This window comes from Salmo trutta, chromosome 9, assembly GCF_901001165.1.
Source record: "Salmo trutta chromosome 9, fSalTru1.1, whole genome shotgun sequence".
NCBI classification, from domain to species: Eukaryota; Metazoa; Chordata; class Actinopteri; order Salmoniformes; family Salmonidae; genus Salmo; species Salmo trutta.
Genome location: NC_042965.1, coordinates 19,626,902 through 19,641,178, shown reverse-complemented (window position 1 = coordinate 19,641,178; position 14,277 = coordinate 19,626,902). Strand labels below are relative to the sequence as shown.

At 42.0% G+C, this 14,277-nt stretch overlaps 1 protein-coding gene across 4 annotated transcripts in view; it reads left to right on the top strand.

Moving 5' to 3' along the window:
- The first annotated feature begins 1,191 nt into the window (after positions 1–1,191).
- Positions 1,192–14,277, top strand: part of LOC115200124 (vinexin) — a 32,584-nt gene continuing 19,498 nt past the window's right edge. For 3 of the 4 annotated variants that reach the window (XR_003879478.1, XM_029762890.1, XM_029762888.1), the window contains exons 1-3: positions 1,197–1,289; positions 11,123–11,492; positions 12,667–12,861. Coding sequence is in view for 3 of the 4 variants with exons in the window: in XM_029762890.1 (XP_029618750.1) it covers positions 11,481–11,492; positions 12,667–12,861 (207 nt within the window). In the remaining variant the exon portion in view is untranslated. Of the gene's footprint in view, positions 1,294–2,818; positions 2,821–11,122; positions 11,493–12,666; positions 12,862–14,277 lie in introns of all 4 variants that reach the window. The other variant, XM_029762889.1, reaches the window with a different exon arrangement.

Below are 14,277 nucleotides of genomic sequence, written 5' to 3'. Positions count from 1 at the left end.
AGAGTTGACTCTTTCAATTCCAACCTGGAACTGGCCAAGGAGAGGGGCTTACACACACACACACACACACACACACACACACACACACACACACACACACACACACACACACACACACACACACACACACAGCTTATCAAATCATTTCTAGTTTATAGCTGGTCTGTCTGGAAAGTGCAATAAAGGTGAGTGGACTACCACCTGCAACGTGGAACGTGTAAAGGTTAACTCAGTACCTGAGAAACATGTGACAGAAACATTTATGTCAGCATACAAAACTTCAGGGTTTAATCCAGTTTCTCTCCATTGGCAAACACTGCAGACAAACTGGAGAACCCAGTCTTAATTTTCCATGTATGGTAGAGAGAACAACTAAGGAATAACACAGTATAGTGCCATGATGTACTGTAATATCTCATGCACTTGATGTATGGCCTGTGTGCCCCAAGGGCTAAATATTATGAAAGGCAAATTAGATATTTGAAAACAGAATCTCTGGATTGCTATCAGTGGCTGAAGCATATTAAAATGGATTCACCTACCCTCACATATAGTTTCTCTTTAGTCATCGTACTAACGTGCTGTAGTTGGATATCAGGGATGTGTGGAAGGGCGGGGGATGTGAGAAAGACCAGCTCTGTCTGTCTAGGGTCTAGTGGTGGCTCCAGTGTCAGTAGGATACATGGGGTGGACCCCCCAAAAGACTAATGATGCCAGAGGATCATCAGAGAACCCCCCTGGACTGAGAGAGCTCTTTCTCTCCCCTCCCCTCCCCTCCTCTTTACTCCCATCCCTTTGACTGGACAGAGACCTGGCCTGTATGTGCCCCCAGAACAGACACAAACAAACAGCAGCACAAAAGAGAGGGAGTCATGGGAGAGAAAGCGACAGAAAGAGGGGTGTGTGATAGTGTGGGGTGTTGGGGAGGTGGAGGTGATGAACTATTTGCATTCCCCTTTGGTTAACCCTGCGCTGTGAAATATCACCTTATCACAACAATGAGCCCTCTTCATTGAAGGAGCCCCACACTGACAAGCCAAGAGGAGGGTGCCTTTTGAACACGGCCCAGGGGTTGCCATGGCTATGCCTGTCAACCGGGAAGTCCTTCACAGGCGGAGCAAGTCCAGAGAGAGAGAGAGAGAGGGAGGGAGGGAGGGAGGGAGAGAGGGCGGGCGGGAAAGAGAGAGCACGAGTGGAGACTGACTGCCCACAACATATTGGGCTTACATGCACCACAGAGTAGACAGGACATTGAGAGGTGTGTTGTTCCCTGGGATTCTGCTTCAGAGGTGAGTAGCCTACATTTTTCCTATGATGAGGCAGTACTGTAGGATGACATAGCATTAGATACACTTGTCCGATATAGCCAGACAGATATTTTGCACTAACTATGTAACTATGTAATCACGTGGTTGTGCTAGGTTGTGCTTTGCTCTGTTTTTATTGAGGAGTTGATTAACCTGCCTGTCGGCCTGTCTGCTCCTTGCTTGCACAGGATTAGTGAGGCAGACTTCCCCAGGAATTTGTCAGTGTTTTTTTTTTTAGAGACTCTCAGTAAACTGAGAGGATGGCCATACAGCGAGACCCAGTGCAATATAAATATACTTACGTTAAGGCTGTCTCATTCTGACAAAAGAGGCTGTTTTATTCTGCTACCCTCAGTTATGACGTCAATGCTGTGATTTAGGAACTGTCCTAGAGTAGCAGTCTGAGTTGTGGCATGTGGATGATTGAGTGGAGGAGAGGAGGGGGCAGCTCTGAGGCACCCCCTGTCACATTACAGGAACACAGAGGGTGGGCATGAGAGGAGGGGGCTGTGCTATTATGGTTGTTACTCACTGCTCTGCCAACGGGTTTGGAAATACTGTACTGTAATCATGGGGGCTTTCTTATTAACTCTGTGTAGAGGTGTGATTCCCATGATGTGACACATGTGGAAATAAACATCCCTGTCAGGGACACTTCCCTGGGACACTAACACAGGGCCCACTTGCTCCAGACTTGTTCACCCTTTACCTTGGGGGTTATTGTGGATGTCAGGAGGATTTCTACACCTTGCACTGATCCTCTTGGAGCTCTTCTGAGATCTCTCTTGCTCCATCACCACAGCCTATACTCACTCTGAATTGTTTTTATTATAATAGTCATAATTACAAAAATAAAGGCTGAACTTCCTTGCATAGCACTGCATGAGCCCTAATGTGAGTACAGTAACCTCCCTGAAAACTCCAAACACTCTCTGGTTCAGCAGTCATATTATTAGCGGCCCCCTCAAAGTGAGGCTATGGTATGTCTGATGAAGAGCATCTAATCCAGCAGGGAACATGTAGTATCTCCATTGACAAGTAACACTGAGGCCATGTCTCCCCCAAGCAGCAGACTGAGGGGAGGGATCACCATACAAGGAGGCAGAATAGTTTCCTTCTGATAAATGTGTGTATCGCTCAATAAACGCATGTCATAAACAGGCCGGGTCCAGGTCCTTGTATGGTCTACGGCTGTGTGTTCACATGGGCCAAGTTGCAGTCTGGAGACAAGGCAGGAGTGTGTGATTAACCTTGTAGGATACTTCAGAGAACATCTTTATAACAACAACCTGATGATGAGTCACCCCTCAGGTCTTTGAAAAGGATTTGCGATGATCTTACATCCTGTTCAAGCAAAAATATATTGACGGTCTTTTCAGGTTTAAGGCTTTCATACGAAACTTATCCCCTGGAATTTACTACATTGTGTGAGCTTATTTGATAAGGCATTACCTGACTCCTACTCATCCGGAGAGCAGGAGTCAAGACCAGACATGGCCCATTGGGCACAGATGTCAGTTTTGATTTAGATTTGATTGAGTTTTCAACTAACTGGAATTCATTGTGAAATCAACAAAACATTTAATGTCATTGGATTTAGGTTAAAAGTTGGGTGAAAAAAAGACAAAATGCCCTTATGATGATGATTTGTTGAAAATCCAATCAATTTTCCACATTGATTCAATGTCATCGCATAGAGTTTTGGGGTTGAAATGATGTGGAAACATAGTTGATTCAATCAGTTTTTGCCCAAACGTAAAAGAATATATATATATATATATATATATATTTCCATTAAAGGATACATGCAGATGAAGGGATGTTTATGCTGTCTGATATTAAAGAAACCCCAGATGTTTTCAGGACCTGTATTGCACTACACTACAGGAACACACAAACAAACAAAATGACCACCTTAAGCAGACATGTCTGTGTTTTGGTCTGTCCTTATTAGTCTAACTCTGAGCAGGACTTAGATCCGTTCTCATGGCTGGGAACAACATTATGGAGTCAATGATTAACCTGCTCCTTCTGCTAAACACAGCCCCACACACAGAGGCCAATGGAGGTGGTCAGTCATAGAAATACAATGAATAGAGAGGATGTTTCTAGTTTGATTAGTTGCGTGCACTTTTTTAGGTGTCAAATCGAGTTATCCATAAAGTGACTTTGCACGCCAATTTCACTATACTCAAACTATGATACTAGTGATGGGGGATAGAGTAACATATTGCGATATTATAAAAATGTTTTGCTAGATAGTGTTAAATAGGGCTAGTCAGATGTACCTACACCAAACTCCTGTATTTTCTTATAGCCTGTTCTCTATCTTCTTTTAAATAGTGAGCCAACATGTTTTCAGCACTTTTATTTCCATGGCGGATCAAAACACATTTTCTCACACTCTCCCTTTTCTCTCATACTCTCTTCTCTCTCACACTCCCTTTTCTCTCACACTCTCTTCTCTCTCACACTCTCTTTTCTCTCATACTCTCTTCTCTCACACTCTCCCTTTTCTCTCATACTCTCTTCTCTCTCACACTCCCTTCTCTCTCACACTCTCCCTTTTCTCTCATACTCTCTTCTCTCTCACACTCCCTTCTCTCTCACACTCTCTTTTCTCTCACACTCTCTCTTTTCTCTCATGCGCTCTCTTCGGAACATCAAATTGCAGTATCGAATCGCAATACATATAGAATCGTGAGAATTGCACTACATATCGCATCAGCACCTAAGTATCGTGATAATATTGTATTGTGAGGTCCCTGGCAATTCCCAGCCCTATATGATACTTCCATGAACTGAGTTTCGAGTTTGAGTTTCGTCCATTCTCTTTCAAGCTGAAAAATGTTTCCATGATGTTTGGCATGAAGACAAGTTTTTCTATTGTTATTCCAACTGACTGTAGACTCTCCCTCTACCCTGCTGGGGCCCTGGCAGGCTGCCTGTTGTGGTGATACTGTTGGTAGCAGAAGTTCAGGGGTCGCCACCGCGACAACCAGAACAACAACTCATGAGGTGTATTTTGTCGCTGTCCTGACAACCATACTCCCTGGAGAACAATGCAATGGATGAGGAGTTGGTGGAGGTGATGTGGAAGAGGTCAGAGTTGGGCCGAGTCACAGGAAAACTCCCACTGAGCACAGATGTCATTTCAACGTCTAGTTTTGATTTACAATTGGTTGAGTTGTCAACTAACATGAATTCAATGTGAAATCAACAATACATTTCACCATGGATGTAGGTTAAAATTTGGGTAAAAAAAGATAACATTGCCTTTTTATTTAACTAGGCAAGTCAGTTAAGAATAAATTCTTATTTACAATGATGGCCTACTTGTAAAGCCCCGCGGCCAAATCCTCACCTAACTCGAACAACGCTAGGCCAATTGTGCACCGCCCTATGGGACTCCTGATCACGGCCAGTTGTGATACAGCCTGGAATCAAACCCGGGTCTGTAGTGACGCCTCTAGCACTGCGATGCAGTGCCTTAGACCACTGCACCACTCGGGAGCTTGCACCACCTTTACATTGATGACTTTTTCCAAATCCAGTCAGTTTTTCACATTGATTCAATGTCATCATATTGAATGTTTTTGTTGAAATTATGTGGAAACAAAGTTGATTCAACCAGTTTTTGCCCAGTGGCCTCCTACAGCAGAGAAGAGGAGGAGAGGAGCAGAGGAGGAGAGGAGCAGAGGAGTAGAGGAGCAGAGGAGGAGAGGAGCAGAGGAGGAGAGGAGGAGAGGAGAAATCTGGGTGACAGAGAAACAGAGTGCCAACTCATTTTTCATGAGATCATCCTATTGCAACACTTGACCATAAAAAAATACTGGTGCTTAGAGAAATCCTGTTGTGAAACACCTTCTTGTAATAAAATGTATTTATGGGATTGAAGATTAAAGCAAATATATGAAAAATGTCCCTGTACGTTATCGACTACGATGAAAGCTAATATAGTCCAGTGATGTACTGAGGTCGTTGGCTGTGTAGGCACTTTCAAGGTTTTCCAAACTCGGTCCTCGGGACCCCAAGGGTGCACGTTTTGGTTTTTGCCCTAGCACTACACAGCTGATTCAAATAATCAACTAATCATCAAGCTTTGATCATTTGAATCAGCCGTGTAGTGTTAGGGCAAAAATCTAAATATGCACCCCTTGGGGTCCCGAGAACTGAGCTTGGGAAACGCTGCACTAGCTATTATCAAAGACAGATTTACTCACAAATAAACCTTGATCAACCATACGACAGATCGTTCCAACAACCAGAGAAGACATAGGCTATTAACTGAGATCGACAAACAATTTTCACCAAATGTAAATACCAATGTAGCAAAGATACTGTACACAAGCGATAGCCGACGATGGCGTCATATTTTATATCATCCAACGAAATGAAACACTGCTTAACTCAGCTCAGCCATAGACCGATGTAACATCCACAGTTACAACCAAACAACTAATAGGTGTCACTAAAATACCAATATATGGACACATTTAATCAGAATAATTTACAACACAAACTCCATAGGCTTTCATAATAGATTTACAATCCTTCCAATGCACTGCAAACACACACACAAACACACACACACACAAATAATAATTATATTATTATGTGAAATATTATTACACACACATATATAATAAGATTCTAACGAAATGTCCAACAATCAAATTGACTGAAAAATGCAATTCAAAACATCACAAAAGTGTCTCATCAAAACAAAATTTGAGCTTGATTAATCAAATGCATCAAAGGGATGTTGTCAAATCAAAGCAAATTTTATTTGTCATGTGCGCCGAATGCAACAAGTGCAGACCTTACCGTGAAATGCTTACTTACAAGCCCTTAACCAACAATGCAGTTCAAGAAATAGAGTTAAGAAAATATTTACTAAATAAACTAAAGTATAAAATAAAAAATTTATAAAAAGTAACGCAATAAAATAACAATAATTAGGCTATATTCAGGGGGTACTGGTTCCGAGCCAACGTGCGGGGGTAAAGGTTAGTCGAGGTAATTTGTACATGGTGGTAGGGAAAAGGGACTATGCATAGATAGTAAACAGTGAGTAACAGTAGTGTAAACAGGGAGTACAGTCGTGGGTGAACCCGGAGGCCCCAGTGCACAACTAAGCAAGAGAACAAGTACATTAGAATGTCTAGTTTGAGAAACAGATGCCTCACAAGTCCTCAACTGGCAGCTTCATTAAATATTACCCGCAAAACACCAGTCTTAACGTCAACAGTGAAGAGGCGACTCCGGGATGCTGACCTTCGAGGCAGAGTTGCAAAGAAAAAGCCATACCTCAGACTGGCCAATAAAAAGAAAAGATTAAGATGGGCAAAAGAACACAGACACTGGATAGAGGAACTCTGCCTAGAAGGTGCAGTATAGTGGCCATTTGTCAGACTGTTTTCCTTGCTCGCTAGCTTTGTTCAGTTCAAGGAATGCAAGCGCCAAATGATGTACACACGCCCAAATGTTTAGTTAATATGCATGCACAAAATATGAAATCGGCTCAATGCAACGAAGGAAGCTGGGCAAAGCAGCGAGGCCTAGTCAAAAGTGACTGCAGTCAGGAAAGACCACTCCCGTCAACAATTTGAATGGATTTGAATGGAAGGCATGCATACCTTGACACCTTTCCTATGGTTTTGTAGCATTCTTAGCACATTTTTTGATTTTGAGCCTAAAAACCACCAGAATCATTTGGAAAAAACATTAGATAACAAAAATAATGATTAAAAAATATACAATTATATTTTCTATTTGGCTTTTCATAACAGTTTTTTTATTTGATTATCACAGCATTGCTTGCCCTGCCTACCCTGATTGCACGTCACTGATATAGTCATACAGCAGCTTTGCTGTTAGTTATCGAGTCGGTTCCTTGACCTATGTAACTGTACGTCTCCATTCTATTCAGTTACACCGTTGCTATTCTGGGCCGTGAGGGAAACGTCCCATAGATTTCCTGGGAATCAGCAGCAGGGAGTGGTGAAGTTCAGTGACCCCATGCTGACTAACACTGCATCATAGTGCACTGTTACTGTAACTAACACCACCTCCTACTTCCTCTCTCTCTGCAAAGTACAGTAGTCTGTTGTCTCAATCTAATTAGTCTACTGGTCTCTACTGATCTCTGTATCTGTATCTAACATCTGAGTTTGTGAACCATTATCTCATTAAATGGACAACTGCTTATGTATTAAAGGTAAAGTCACGTTTATTGACTACCCCATTCTCTTGAAATGTGAGTCTATTGCAAAGCATCTGGCAAAGTTCAAAGGGACTAAATGAGTTCCATTGATCAGAGATGTGTGAGGCCATGTGAGAGGGATTACCACACAGACATCCTCCCTGTCTCCTATTGTCATATTTATTCAATTATCTATCCTCTTTCCTTGTCCCAAAGCAGCCTGGTTGTTTCCCCATAAGGCCACAAGGCAGATGCTGGAAGAGATGGTGAGGGCATTACACAAGGCACACTGCAGCTCTAGCAATCTGACATAAGATATTGCACGTGTGAGAAATGTCCAAAATGAATAGAGCATTCCAAATTATACCTGTGTGTCTTAATCATGGTATCCAGAGTACAAGAAACATCTTGGACATCAAAGTCAAGTCGACAGACTCTGACATTCCTCACTAGTAGTAAACCAGCCCTGATCTTGGATTTTCAACCCTATATGGTATACCAGACATGATGAGCTTTGCAGGCGTTTATTACTCATATATACAGTATATTGCATTTAGATTAGTAGAATTGTATCTGACTTTGTTTAATACTGTTGGAGGAATCTGCTCCGTGTGAAAGAGATAGTCATGGTATTTGAACGTTAGTAATCAGATAAGAATGTGTGGGGTGTCCAAAGTAAACATATCCCAGGGAGAAGCAAGGTTCTGGAGCAGGATATTTTGCCAGATATCACAGCTGATTTTGCCTTATTAGGCTGGATCATGTTTGGTGCTCTATGAGTGGTAATATGTGTAGCTCTGGCTGATAGAGTTAGACCTCCATCCTCCATCCAGACTAATTTAGGTAATGAGAATGGTGGAGGCCAAATGCACAGACAAAGGGAGATGCATTTTTTGTGTGCTTCTAATGCATACTGATGGAGATACTTCTACCTATGATTTTATATTTTAAAGGCCCAGTGCAGTCAAAAACATGATATTCCTGTTTTATATATATTTCAACACTATGAGGTTGGGGTAATACTGTAAAATTGTGAAAATTCTGATAATGCCCTTTTAGTTTGAAAAGACTGCCTGAAATTCCAGCCTGTTTTGGGATGGAGTTTTGGTCTGCCTGGTGACATCACAAGTTAATAAAGTTATTGCTTGAGAAATTGCTCTTAGCTAAGAAGCTATTTTTTATTTATTTTTGACCATTTTAATTTGAAAACAATCACAATACAGTACTTATGATTTGATATTGAGATAAAAAACCACTGCATTGGATCTTAAAGTTGTTTTTGTTGTGATGCCAGAGATACTAAAAGTACCTCGGCTGGAATTCTTTCAAACCTGCAGTAAGGAAGCGATATTGTTACAGCCATAATTGGAAGTGCATTTGAAGTAATGTGGTGAATCAGAAAATGTTAAAGGATACTATTCTAATGAACACATGAATTTTTGCAGTGCATAAGTTATGTATGTCTATGAAGTATGCAGTGTGGGTGGGTGTGCCACAGTGGCTGTTTCACTGAATCCCGCCCTCACAGCAGATATTGTAATGGTGTTCTGTTGTGAACTGAGAGGACGTTTGTCTGCAGCTGTTTTCTTACAAAGTCTGTAACAAAACAGTCAAAGCATGTTGATCCCCCTCTTCATGTATCATGATTAGATAAGTCTCTCCAGCTATAACACAATTTATAATATTTATACATGAAAAGAAGAAATAATAGACAGCCCTATTGCTGCAGTGATTGACGTTGAGACATGAATGGCAGCAGTGTTTGGAACAAAAAGGAGCTCAATTGTTTGCTCTTTTGGAGTATTGGATTGAACAGTCCTCCTATGTGGAAAGATTATTTGTCCAAAATGCCAATGAATTACACGTGTAGTTCTCCATCAGTGAGATGGGATGTCAGAGTGAACGTCAGCCCAAAGAGCACCACATACAGCCAGACCTGAGGGATGTAACGGCCAAAGAATCAACAGAAACCAACATGATGTCAAACATCTATAAGGCTGCCTGCCCTAAAGGCCATTGGAAGTGTGAATATTTATGTTGAAATACCACAGTGAAAACAACCAGAAAGCCTAACTGATTTACATTGTTGGCAAGTGTGATATACTGTTAAAGTGTCCCTCACATAAACATCATTACTTTTAGTACAGTCTTAACATCTGTGTTGTATCTGAGCTGTAATGGTATTATTGTAGACAATGATCCCCCATTTCCCATATTTTCCTTCTTACGTAACCTGATTTATTTGGAGGTGATGAGTCAGAAAGAGTGACATCATTGTCTGGAACCAGAAACACTGATTGGATCTCTCTGCTACATTTGGTCTTGTGTTGTTGTACTGTACACAGACAGAGTGCATATATCTGTCTCTGAGCACTGACCATAGTGATTACAGTCTGTAAAGTTACGGGCCACATGGAAAACCCATCAACCCAAATACTCTTGGACAGCTCTCAGCCTCGCCTGGCCAAGGCACACGTCGGAGAAAGTTGATCTCAAATGGAAAGCCTTAATAATCACGTATCAATTCTCAAGTCCCTTGGTAGCAGTTGTAGATCTTTTCAGGTCTTGCGTTTCCATGTCAACCCTTTTATTATGGGCTTTTGGAGCCACTGTAGAGGAGAGGAAATGACCTCCCTTTGAGTCCCCAAGGCCTTTGATGTAGAAACAGCTAATCTGATTTTCCAAGGTGCTGGTGATTAGGACCTGACTTCAGCCTGACATGGCTCACTCTCTCCATGGTGGCCATTCCTACAGCTCTCTTTCACTCTATGTTATGGAAGAGTTAAGGGAGAGTTGTGACTCATGTTTTGAATGGCCTCTGCTGTGGTAACAGGGAAAGGAGGATAACAAACGTTCTCCTTTCAGAATGCCTTGACAGTGGGTTAATAGAACCTCAGTCAACTCAACTCATGACTTAGTTTGGATTTATGGACGAAAAGGTTGTTTGGCAGACAGACTAATGACTCAGAGATTAAATGTTAAATGTTCCATTGAAAAGAATGGTCTGTGGCATAGGATGAATCAATCAATCCCATAGAGACCCAACAAAGGATGTTACACATTAACATGCAATATAGACGTGCAACGTTTTCTAGACAGTAATGCTATTTTGATCTGGAATGCATTCACTCGTCTTTAGAGAACACACAATTCAGTATTGAATGCCTGCCTGCTCTTCTGCCGGGAATTGCATCAAAGTTCAGATCTCTGGGAGTGATGTTCGGCATTTATAAAAAATTATCCAATAACTGAAGAAGTACAGTTTGTTGCATTGTAAGTGACTTTTATCAGTGCAGGCAGCTCCTGAGCTCTTTGGTCAGTCCCTTCCCACTGGGCACAGACGTCAATTCAATGTGTATTCCAGATTTGGTTTACAACAACGTTGATTCAACCAGTGTGGGTTATTTGCCTTCAAAACGTGGACGTGACCCAACTAAAAGGCATAATGCAATTGTCTCTGGAATAAGAGGTAATTAACCATAAATCTATTTGTCTCCTTTTAGGGTGTTGTGTAACAGAATATGCTACCATGGTGTTCTCTGCATGTGAGGGACTTGATATCAATTATTTGCTCACCATCTAACCGGTATGTGTGTTTTGTTTATCACAGGTGAATACTTTGTCGTCAGAGACCAGCCAGGATCATAACACGAAGACTTTGTCGTCAGAGACCAGCCAGGATCATAACACGAAGACTTTGTCGTCAGAGACCAGCCAGGATCATAACACGAAGACTTTGGCGTCAGAGACCAGCCAGGATCATAACACGAAGACTTTGTCGTCAGAGACCAGCCAGGATCATAACACGAAGACTTTGTCGTCAGAGACCAGCCAGGATCATAACACGAAGACTTTGGCGTCAGAGACCAGCCAGGATCATAACACGAAGACTTTGGCGTCAGAGACCAGCCAGGATCATAACACGAAGACTTTGGCGTCAGAGACGAGCCAGGAACATAACAAATGAAATGCAGTCTCAGGTACAGGCATTTTGGCTCACAAAGTTCATTTAGGATTTGAGAGTAAAACTGACATCTTTCTCTAACTCCACATGAAGAGAGTTAGTAGAACTGAATTCTATGAATAAACATATTCAGGCAGACCCAAAGTATTGAAGATTTGATAGAGATATTAAAAACAAATCACTTTTGCGGTGTCAGAGACAATAATCTTTGAAGTCTGCCTTGGCAGAGTTGGCATGAACAGCATACAGAGAGGTGCCTTTTAAAGATGCTATACAACAAGGCAAAACAACAACACATATAAGTTAGAATGAAAATAACAGCTTTTTACTGTATTTATGGGCTACAATTTCCATGAAAATGCCCCAGTCCTAGCTCCATAATGGTATCTCTCGGAATAGCTAGATACAGTTTCATCCTGTGTGAGAGGCACAAGAGCTTCCCATGACCCCCAGAGTCCACACAGAGAGAGCTGAAACGCTCCTTGTGGACTCAAACACGCAGGAGTAGGATAAGAGGGACAGTGTTGGGCAGCAAGGAGGGAGGCTGACCAGTTGACACAGACATGTAGAGAGCAGGGGAGGGCTTTGGGAGAATCACTAACGCTGGTGCACTTTCACTGCGGTCAACATCAGCGACCCCTTTTCGACCCCCTCGGACTGGGCCACTCCCCCTAGTTGGAGAACACAAGGCCCAGCTGAATGGATGGTTAATGGGCTTATAATGGGCCTCTCCTGTTTCATCCCCCTGCTCTAGGTCCTGAATGGGCCCTTTCTACAGCCTCTGCAAGGGAGATGATGAAGTGGGTGGAACAGCACATCCTTCTGCTGCTCTGCTTTAAATAAATGAGAGGCATTTTCACCAGGAGCCACACTGTTAGGGCCAATTAATGTCCACATAAAAACAATGTTGTTAACAAGCTCACCTGACCTCCCTCAGAGAGAGAGCGGGAGAGAGAGAGAGAGAGAGAGAGAGAGAGACAGAGACAGAGACAGAGACAGAGACAGAGACAGAGAGAGAGAGAGAGAGAGAGAGAGAGAGAGAGAGAGAGAGAGAGAGAAAGAGAGACAGAGAGACAGAGAGACAGAGAGACAGAGAGAGAGAGAGAGAGAGACAGAGAGAGAGAGAGAGAGCATTAACAACATGACATGGCTGTGTTTAGATGTAGTGATCAACTGCCTCTCTCCTGTAGCAACGTGTGGACATCCTGGACCATCTGAACGGCTCTCGTATCGTCTTCTCTGACGATGGCCCTCCCTCCAGCCAGCAGCATCACCTGTCCCCTCCAGACCTGACCCAGGAGGTGGTGGTCATCTCCCCGGGGCTCCCCACCCCCCTTCTCAGCCCCTTCCGTTCCACAAGACTGCCACCCGTGGAGCTCATTAAGGCAAACAAAACTGTTAAGGAGATACACATGGTCATTGTACAGATGTAGAATCTTAATTTGAGCCAATTTGCTACACCAGGAAAATAATCCTGCAGCAATAGGAAATGTGAATTATTATATGAATTATAATTAACTTCTTGGGGCTATGTGGGACGTTAGCGTGCCACCCGTGGCGCACCCTATCAACAGCAGGTGCATTTCAAGAGCGGCAAATTTGAAACCAAATAAATGTCAAAATTCAAATTTCTCAAACATACAACTAACTTACACCCTTTGAAAGATAAACATCTCCTTAATCTAACCACGTTGTCCGATTTCAAAAAGGTTTTATGGGGAAAGCATAAAGTTAGGTTATGTTAGGAGAGTACATTGACAATAGCTGTGTGTAATGTATTGCCGATTCAAAGACAGGCGTCACCAAAACCATAAAATCAGCTAAAATTATGCACTAACCTTTTACAATCTCCATCAGATGACACTCCTAGGACATTATGTTAGACAATGCATGCATTTTTAGTTCTATCAAGTTCATATTTATATCTAAAAACAGCGTTTTACTATGGCGTTGATGTTCAGGAAATCTTTTCCCTCCAATACCGGCAGTCAAGTCATGACAACAAAATAATTAATTAATATTAGAAAACATTGGTAAAATATTATATTGTCATTCAAAGAATTATAGATTTACATCTCTTGAACGCAATCGACTTGCCAGATTTAAAATTAACCTTACTGGGAAATCACACTTTGCAATAATCTGAGCACTGCGCCCAGAAAAATACGCATTGCGATACAGACTAACAGCCATGTTGGAGAGATCTAAAATCGAAAATACTATGTAAATAATCCATTACCTTTGATTCTCTTCATCAGATGTCACTTCCAAAGAATCCCAGGTCCATAACGAATGTAGTTTTGTTCAAAAAAGCTCATAATTTATGTCCAAAAACCTCCGTGTTGTAGCACATGATCTAAGCCAGCCGGACTTCACTTCACATCACGAACGGAAAAAATATATTTACTTTCGTTCAAACATGTCAAACGTTGTATCGCATAAATCATTAGGGCCTTTTTTAACCAGGGGTCAGGTGTCTAATCGGCCATCACGGTTCCAAGTCTCTTATTCGGTCAGATCTCACAGTATAAGACTCAAAACACTTTGTAAAGGCTGGTGACATCTAGTGGAAGCCATAGGAAGTGCCAAAACATTCCTCAGCCCCTTTGTTTTTCAATGGCATAGGCTTAAAGTCAATTCAACACATCAGGTATCCACTTCCTGTCAGAATCTGTCTCAAATGAGTTCTGTTATACTCACAGACACCATTCAAACAGTTTTAGAAACTTTAGGGTATTTTCTATCCATATATAATAAGTATATGCATATTCTAGTTACTGGGTAGGATTAGTAACCAGATT